This window comes from Arvicola amphibius, chromosome 4 (assembly GCF_903992535.2).
Source record: "Arvicola amphibius chromosome 4, mArvAmp1.2, whole genome shotgun sequence".
NCBI classification, from domain to species: domain Eukaryota; kingdom Metazoa; phylum Chordata; class Mammalia; order Rodentia; family Cricetidae; genus Arvicola; species Arvicola amphibius.
Genome location: NC_052050.1, coordinates 91,533,806 through 91,542,864, shown reverse-complemented (window position 1 = coordinate 91,542,864; position 9,059 = coordinate 91,533,806). Strand labels below are relative to the sequence as shown.

Below are 9,059 nucleotides of genomic sequence, written 5' to 3'. Positions count from 1 at the left end.
TGCTCCTGTGGGGTTTGGTCACATCCTTTACCCCAGAGTCTCAGTTCCAGTGCTGTGGGGTGTGATCAGAACCGCTCCTGAGGAGCCTGGGTGCGTCCTGTGGTTGGTGCAGTGCCAGGCACACTATGCACTGGTCCCACGTCAACAAAAGATGAAGGTTGCGGATGCACTGACTCTTGGATCAGGATGGGGAGGACTAGAGGACCCCAGAGCATGCAGCATGTGGGGAGACCAGGGTCTCCGGGCCCAGGAGCAGTGGGGGTGTTATGCCTCTCCCAAGGCTGCAGGGCAGGTGTGGAGGTTGGGCCCCACCCAGGGCGAGCCCAGAAACCACCACAGACCTGCAGTCACCTTCCTCCTTCCTGGAGTGTCTGGAAATCTCTGGCCTCCAGCAAGTGTATCATGGAGCTGGCCCTACCTGCTATCCTATTTATCCTGTTTCCTGGAGCCCTGCTGGGGAGCGAGAACCCCAGCACCTACTCCTACAGCTTGTCCCCTACAACAGACAGCCCTAGCACTCCCCTGGATTCCGGTAAGATGGGTGGGTGAGGAGCAGTAGCTTCAGGAAGATGTGTGAAATGTGCATTTTGTGGCTAGCATGTTTGTTTTGTTTGTTTTTGTTTTATTTTTTAGTTTTCTTCTGTGTATTTTAGTTTTGAGACCAGGTCTAATTGTAGCCCAGGTTGGCCTCTACTTTATTATATAGTCAAAGCTGGCCTTCTACTGATCGTGATCCTCCTGCCTCAGCCTTCAAGTCTTAGGAATACAGGAAGGAGTCAGCAGGCACATGGGTTTAGAGGCAGACCCAGAGAGCTGTCTGACCCTGGTTCCTTGTGGCCTTTTATGAGCAGGTGCTGTTAGGGGCCAGGCATGGGGTTGTGACAGATGAGCTGGGCCTGAGGGCATACGGGAGGGCAGCATGGCCCTGTGTCACCCATTTCTGATTTATTTATTTATTTTTGCAGTGTGTGGACGTCCCAGGGCTTCAGGCCGCATTGTGTCTGGGCAGGATGCCCAGCCAGGCGAGTGGCCTTGGCAGGTCAGCGTGAGGGAGAATGGGGAGCACGTGTGTGGGGGCTCCCTGATTGCTGAAGACTGGGTCTTGACGGCTGCCCACTGCTTCAGCCAGTGAGTGTTTCCCTAAGGGTCACGCGGGCTGGCGCCAGCTGGACTTTCTCACATCCCTTCCAGATGCCCTCATCTCTCCATTTGAACTATAACCTCTACCTACTGTGACAGGAGACGAGACAGGGTCGTGTTCAAAAGTATTGAAATGTCTACCTGTCTCTGGGCTGGCCCTGGTGAGTCAGTCACCTAGTCTTATTTCCAAGAATCAACTCTTGGGTGGAGGGGACGGCTCAGAGGGCAGGAGGACTTGGCCCTGCCCAAATTCATGTAAAAAGCTAGGCGTGACCAGTACTGGGGGTGTGTGTGGAGACAGGAGGATCTTTGGGATTTGCTGACCTCCAGTGTAGCTCTTGGTTCTGTGATAAGGTCTGTGTCAAGGTCAAGGTCATGGGTAATAGAGATGGAGCAGGGCATCTGATGTCAATTCTCTACTTTCTATACATGCACAGGAGCCTTCACACCCACCAACACACACACACACACCAACACACAGATACAAAGACACGCACACACACACACATCAACACACACACACATAAATACACAGACATGCAGACACACATACCAACACACAGACATATATACACACACCCCCACACCAGCACACCCACACACCCTCAGACACACACACACCAACACAAAGACACACACCAGCACCCCCACACATCCCCACATGCACACACACAGAATCCTGAAAACAGTTCTCTAGAACCCAAGGTCTTTGTGTAAGTATGCGTGCATATGTGAAGTGTGTGTTCATGTGTGTGTGTGTGAATGTGGGCCCAGACACACCTCAGCCAGTGTGTGAAGATCAGAGGACGACCTTGGGTGTCAGTCCTTGCCTTCACCTAGCTTTGGAAGACAGGCTCTCTCTTTGGGTCCACTGCTGCGCACACCTGGCTAGTTGGTCAGCAGCGTTTATTGATTCTCCTGTCTTCACCTCCCCCTCTCCATAGGGACAGGCCGGGCATGACTTTTATGTGGGTTGTGGGCATCCAAACTCAAGTCTTTATGCCTGTATCACAAGTATCCTTACACACTGACCCATCTCCCCATCTCCCCAAGAATCCAATGTACTGCTCAATAGCCAGGTGGCCTTCCGATGGGTGGCTGGACTTTGCTAGTTGTGTTCCATACCTGAAACATGGAAGAAATAATGGTAGCCTATGGGTTACAAGGATCATTAATGGTGGCCCTTAAAAGGGGGTGCTTGGCATTGCTTCCATGTACTTAGCTCTCAGAAAAGCCCAGTGGCAATATTAGAGCCTCCAAATGAAGATTGTCTTTCATTTTCACCTTTGACCTTCCCATTCTCCCCAGGGAGCAGCCCCTGTCTGCCTACACAGTAATGCTGGGTACCATCTCCTCCTACCCTACGATCTATGAGCCCAAGGAGCTGAGAGCTGTGGCTCAGTGCATCAAGCCCTCGAGCTATTCAGAAGATGAGCACAGCAGCGGGGACATCGCCCTGGTGCAGCTGGCTTCATCCGTCTCCTTCAATGACTACATCCTTCCAGTCTGCCTCCCGAAACTCGGAGACTCCCTGGGCCCTGGCACCCAGTGTTGGGTCACGGGCTGGGGGAACACTGCCGCAAATACACGTAAGGATGTTTTGTAGCAGGGTAGGGCGAGAGTGGAAATGTGTGTTCAACAGGGCCAGTCTTGACACTTTACCCAGCCCCTACCCTCAGACAGGACCCATATGGAGTTATGCGAAGAATGTCCACCGCAGAGGGTGCATTGAAACATTGCCACCATAGCTCGTCACCAACTGGCTGCTGCCAGCCCCCTAACATTTAATCCTCCTAACATTTAATAACCAGAAGGATAGTGTTACAGCCGTCACGGACTGAGGGATGCTGATCCAGTCTGCACTACAACCTTCCTGCTACCTTTGCTGCTTTGTCCCTTGTGGACAGTGCTTACCAGGGGCTAATTGGGCAGCCTTCACTATCTGATGGGGTTCCGGTTCTCGTCAATGTGCTCTCAAGAGTGCTGGCCTGGTGGGGTTAATGCTAGGGGTCCATGGCCTGATGCCATCTAAGGCATTTCCATTTTGAACTGTCATCAGCATGGTCCCCATCCCTGCCGTCATAACTGTGATTTCATCTTGTTTTAGTGTCCGAGGCTAAATCACAGAAGTGTTCAGTCTCAGTTCAGGAGACCAGAAGGCTGAAATGAGAGTATTATCTCAACTCTTTCAAGGCTCTAGGGAGGACCCCTCTTTGACTCTCAACCTCTGCCAGCGCTGGGTGATCCGTGGTTCTTAGCTGCATCACTCCAGTCTTGGCCTTGGGGTTCACACAGACCTCCACTGCATGAGTCTTCCCAGGTCCCCTCTGTCTGTCTGTTAAGGGCCTCTCATCCTGATCCACTGTGACCTCAGTCACATCTGCAAGTCTTCTGCTTGATGACAAGGTTACATTCTGAAGTTTTGGGTAGATATGAATTTGGGGCCACATTATTTAACCCACTTGGCACCTAAGTCACCTTCGATTTGATATCTGGAATGCTAAGAAGAGCAGGGTCACATGATGGATGTGACAACCACAGGCAGTGTCCTGAAACCAGGTATAGGCTCTTGCTTGTTGTCTTGTGCCCTCACATGGCGTGCATCCTTTTCCGTTGTCTTGACACTGGGAGAGAAGTTGGGACCCACGGGGCTGTCACACATCTGTCTGCCATGTCCAGCTGGGGGAGGAAGAACCGAGATCTCCTCAGCTTGTGACTGTGAGGACAAATCCTCATTCTCACCCCGGGGTACCACCTTTTCAGAATGTTCCAGATTTCATGTGGGGAAATACGGCTCTGTTGAAGAAGCAGAAGAAATGGCCCCAACCACAGGGTTCAGTTAAACTGCGGATCTGGGAGGAGATGGAGCATCTTCTTCCTCTAACTCTGCTCTCTCCCAATTCCAGGTCTCCCACCACCATTTACCCTGCAGGAGCTGGAGGTGCCTCTTATTGATGCCCAAACCTGCAATGCCTACTACCAGGAGAACTCTGTTTCCAGCACGGAGCCTGTCATCTTTGAAGATATGCTGTGTGCTGGCTTCGTGGAAGGCGGGAAGGATGCCTGTAATGTGAGTGACTCATGCCCAGACAGTGGCCCCTCACCAGTAACCCCAGTGGGCAGGGTATTCCTCTCCCATCACACCGAGAACCTTCCAGAAGGACTGGGCACCTTACAAAACAACAGTACGACCACTATCACCAAAACACACACACACACACACACACACACACACACACACACACACACACACGAGCTCGAAAAGAAACCCTGATGCTGTCTCCCTTTCAAATATCATATTTGAAGGGCTGGGAAGACGGTCCATTGTTGCATCATAAGCATAAAGAACTGAATTTGAATCCTCAGCACCCATGTATTAAAAGAAAAAGATAAAAAGCTGGGTGTGATAGCACAAATCTATAATGCCATTCCCGGGGCCTGTGTGTGTGTGTGTGTGTGTGTGTGTGTGCGCGCGCGCAGCGGAACAGAGACAGGTAGCTTCCAGAGACTCACTGGCCAGTCAGTCTAATCGAAATGCATGTTCCTAAGTTCAGTCAGAGACCCTGTCTCAGAAAGTAAGGTGGGGAATGAGAGACAACATCAGTGTTGACCTCTGGCCTCTACGTGCACACACAGGAGGGGACACACCTCTTCACCACATGCCTCACCTCTCACAAATAAAATAAATATCACCAGAGTGTGGGGGTGTGTGTCAGTGGTAGAGGGTTTATCAAATGTTTGAAAGGTCTTGGGCTCCGCCTTCGGTAGAGAAAGGAGGGGACAGAGAGAGAGGGAGGAGAGAGAGAGAGAGAGAGAGAGAGAGAGAGAGAGAGAGAGAGAGAGAGAGGAAGAGAGACTGAATAAGAGCCTTTGACTGTATTTTCCTGAGGAGCAGGCCACTTTCAAGCTTGCTTGACTTTATCCTGTCTCGTTTGCTCTTCTACACACCCTGACTGCCAAGTCTCTCTTGATTGCTACTTCAAAAAGATGTCTAGATAAAGCCAAACAAACCAAAGCAAGCAGCATTGTCTTGAAATGGCCCCTGAGCTCAGCTCTGAACACACAGCTGTGGTGCAAGTTCAATTTGCTTAGAGACAGGTGTGTGTCCCATTTGCTAGGGACACCTTCAGTTCTCAGTTACCCAACCCTGTGACTGTCTAGGAACTTCCAATTCATTGATCCTGTATACGCTGATGAAGAAGAGAGCCAGGTGGGATTGGGTTGGAGAGCTTTGAATTCCTACCTGTGTAATAAAGGCAGCGGGCTCAAGCAACCTCAACACCTTTGAATCCTTCTTTCTCCCCAGGGTGATTCCGGAGGTCCCCTGGTCTGTGACATTGCTGGTGTCTGGATCCAGGCAGGGGTGGTGAGTTGGGGAACCGATTGTGCCCTTCCCAAGAGACCAGGTGTTTACACCAACGTCAGCGTCTATACCTCATGGATTACGAACACAATGTGGAACACAGCCTTAGAAGTGAAGAGTTTCTCTCCGAGCCTTGCAGGGACCTCAGTCTCTAACCTATTGCTGTTTCTGGCATCCCTGGCTAGTACCTTATGCTTCCTGGGGCCCTAACCTGCAACCTCAATATCCCGACCCCTGTATTTGGAACTTTCATTCTCTCTCTGCCCCCAGGCTAGAGCGGCTTCTCTCAGGGACCCCCTTCTTGTTCCCTCCTTGCATAGCCACATAAGCGTGCCCTCCATGGTCTACTTTCCACGGACCCTTTCCTCACTCCCACATTGTTAAGACCCTTGGGACCATCAGCTAACTCTGGTCCCCTGGCCCCCAGGGACCCTGAGCAGGGGAGGTCTTTGAATTTCCAGGAGCGGAGGCACAAGAATCTTTCCTGCCTTTCACTCCAGGGCAGAGCCCAGGGTGAAGCCACCTTTCAGGGTATCTTCTGGTGGCTTCTGTGACTGGCCTGGTCTCTCTAGAGTGAGCCTGTATCTGAAGCAATAAATACTGGATGCAGCAGGCATAGTTTCCCACTGTGTGTGGTTCCTCCTGTGCCTATGAGCACCCAGAGGATGCTCCTGCATGCCCACCAGATATGCGTGCATCACCCGCAGAGTGTCGCTAGGTTCTTGGCACTCCTGTGTGCACATTGCTCTCGGCCCCATCACTCAGAAGCAGGAAAAACAAGGGTTGGAAACTCAAGCTTTTCCAGGTCCTCTTGACGCAGCATCCTTCCTTCTAGGAATGGCAGAGCAGGGCTTCCTGAGGAGTTTGAGGCCATTGGTAGGATTGGGATACTATCAGGGTCCTGAGTAAGGCCTGGGGTGACTTTCAGGCTTATAGGTGGGTGTGAGGTAAATCCTAGAGGTCATTGGTAGGATTGAAGTGAATCCCAGCATTACTGGCAGGTGTGAGGCCCAATTCCTGGGCTATGAGCAAAGATGGTGGTGGTGGGTCAGGCCTGTGCCTGCCTGGGCGGGGCAGGTGAGATGCCAGCTCACACCTCTGGGTGTGAATAGTTCTGGAAAGGTGACTAGCAGGTATTGCTTTCAACCTCTGTCCTCCCCTGTTCTGTTGCTCCAGAGAAACCTGGAAACTGCCTGGGAATATGATACCTCAGCTGGAGGACGACCCTCAGGCGGCAGCCCAGGCAGTGGTGGACGTGTGAGATGGGGGAAGAAGGGGGTAGGCGCTGGGGACAGACTAATTGTGTCTGTGATTGGGAGCCTCAGCCTGCCCCAGGATACCCCTCTGGCCCAATGGTCATACAGTCCAGGGTACCCATAGCCCTTTGAGTCCCAGGTCCCCTTTGCCTCAGATCCACATACAGAAGAGCCACCACCAGCCTCGTTTTCCCCCAATTCCTGTCTCTGGTGCTTTCTTAACATGGACACGGGCTCCCCGCTGCAACCTCCTCTGGTGTGCCTGTGTCCCCAACACTCTTTTTGCCAGCTGTGACAGGAGTGTCAGCCTCCAGAGCTATCCCCTGCTGGCTGGTCAGCAGCAGAGGCATCCGCAGGAGCCCTGGGCAGCTTACCTACAGATGGGAACAGGGATTGCAGTGATGTTGGTGATGGGGCCGGACAGCCAGCCCCGCCCAGGTAAATGTATGTTTCCAGATCACTCACTCACTCAGTCAGACATCACTATGATCATGGCATGGTTCCTATGTTCCCGAGTCTCCTCTGCCTGCCACAGCTGAGGAGCTCTCCCCAACCTCTGTGCTTACTGGCTGGGGTACACCGAGGAGTATGGCCCGCTTTCTCCTCTGATAAAAGGCTTTCTTATGCACTGCCCAGCTGGGACATGGCTTCCAGTAGTTACTGTCCACTTTCTCAGGAGCCTCATTGGTGGCAGCCTAATAAGACAGAATAGAGGGGTCAGAGAAGAAAGTGCCAATCCCCTCAGAGGGGCCCGGGGACAGCTGAGGCTCTTCCAAGCTTCTCAGATTTTTTTTTCAAGACAGGATTTCTCTGTGCAACTTTGGAGCCTGTCCTGAAACTCGCTCTGTAGACCAGACTGGCCTCAAACTCACAGAGATTCACCTGCCTCCCCTCCCGAGTGCTGGGAATAAAGGCGTGCGTCGCCAACCACCTGGCGTTTCCCCAGTTCTTTCTTCATCATCAACCCTTCAACTCAGCAGATATTCATCCAGCAAACACATCCCACATGGCGCTCACCAGGGGGAATCTTTCTGGCTCTTTAGTTTGGGGCAGTAGGGTAGATGGTTTGTAGGGTCTCTAGGGTTCATTTTTGTTATGATCAGGGTGCAGGGAGCCCTGCTGAGGAGATGCTGCTAGCACAGGGATCAGAAGGCCAGGAAGGTGCCAGTTCCAAAGCTGTCTGGGAGCGAGTCTATGGTCCCCTGGTAGCTGGGGTAGATGCAGGCCTAACCGTGAAAGGATGGCCTGGCGTCAGGGGTGGGAGGGGCAGTCAAGGAACTGGGTAGAGAAGACTTAGTGGATAAAGCCAATTGTCACTCAGCCTGATGACCTCATTTTGATCCCTGGGACCCACATGGTCAAAGGAGTACACAACTTTTGTAAATTGTTCTCAGACCCTCCCCCCCCATTAAAAACAAATAGCTTGGACAGCCTACAGGTTGGGACCTGTGGCCTGAGCAACCCATTGGGCTGCAGGCTGGATTGTCACCCAGTCTCCCAAGAGGGGAGCTGGTCCTCTGCCTGGGTGGTGAGCTGAGCTGGGTGGTGGCAGCAGGGAGCACACAGAGACTGGGCTGAGGTGCAGACGCTAGGGTTCTCTGGGAAAACCTTGGTCTTTCCCTACACGAGGGACCTGGTCCCCTAGCCTGCTGCCTTGGGACCCATTCTGCCCCTGAGTGTCTTGGTCAGCTCCTATGCACACTGGCCCTTTCTTGGCAGGAAGAACAGAGGACAAGCATTTGAGTTAAGGAGACCTTGGCTGTTGCCACACCAGCACCTTTTGGGGTCACCATTTGGGAATGCTCCCTAAAGTGCCTCCTGGTGGGATCTCTGGGTGATTGCTCCTGCCTTGCCACCAAGCTTAAGGCTCAGAACTCCCAGGAAGTAGATACCCTTGACAGTAGAAATGCCTAGACCAGAGAGAGCCCGCGAAGGCAGGCGGGGGAATATGCCATTCTCCCAATTCTGCTATGTCCTGGAGGAAGTGGGGGCTCAAGACACACAAAGGACATCGAATGGGGACATATCTTGTGATCATTAATCTTTTGTATTTATGTCTTGAGACAAGATTTCTCTATTACATAGTCTCTGGATGTCCTGGAGTTCACTGTGTAGACTAAGGTAGCCTTGACCTTACAGAGATCTGCCTGTCCCTGCTGGAATCACAAGTATGTGCCATCATACCCTGCCAATGATGATGAATCTTAACATTTACCTAGATTATAGGTAGCAAATATTTTTCTGGGTGTATCTCTGAGGGCATTTCCAGAGATAATTTGATCTCCAGGGGTCTGATCTAA

General features: G+C 52.1%; 1 protein-coding gene across 1 annotated transcript; it reads left to right on the top strand.

The window, feature by feature from the left end:
- The first annotated feature begins 402 nt into the window (after positions 1-402).
- LOC119811544 (serine protease 33-like) lies at positions 403-5,713 on the top strand. Its single transcript, XM_038325459.1, has 5 exons — positions 403-532; positions 966-1,128; positions 2,449-2,729; positions 4,047-4,210; positions 5,447-5,713. The coding sequence occupies exons 1-5, from the start codon at positions 403-405 to the stop codon at positions 5,711-5,713; spliced, it is 1,005 nt and encodes a 334-aa protein (XP_038181387.1).
- Positions 5,714-9,059: the final 3,346 nt, after the last annotated feature.

Excerpts from the sequence above, each read along its gene's own strand:
- LOC119811544 (XM_038325459.1), top strand. The coding sequence starts at position 403 with ATGGAGCTGGCCCTACCTGCTATCCTATTTATCCTGTTTCCTGGAGCC. Across the intron at positions 1,129-2,448 it reads GCTGCCCACTGCTTCAGCCA|GGAGCAGCCCCTGTCTGCCT; the intron begins GTGAGTGTTTCC and ends CATTCTCCCCAG. Across the intron at positions 2,730-4,046 it reads GAACACTGCCGCAAATACAC|GTCTCCCACCACCATTTACC; the intron begins GTAAGGATGTTT and ends TCCCAATTCCAG.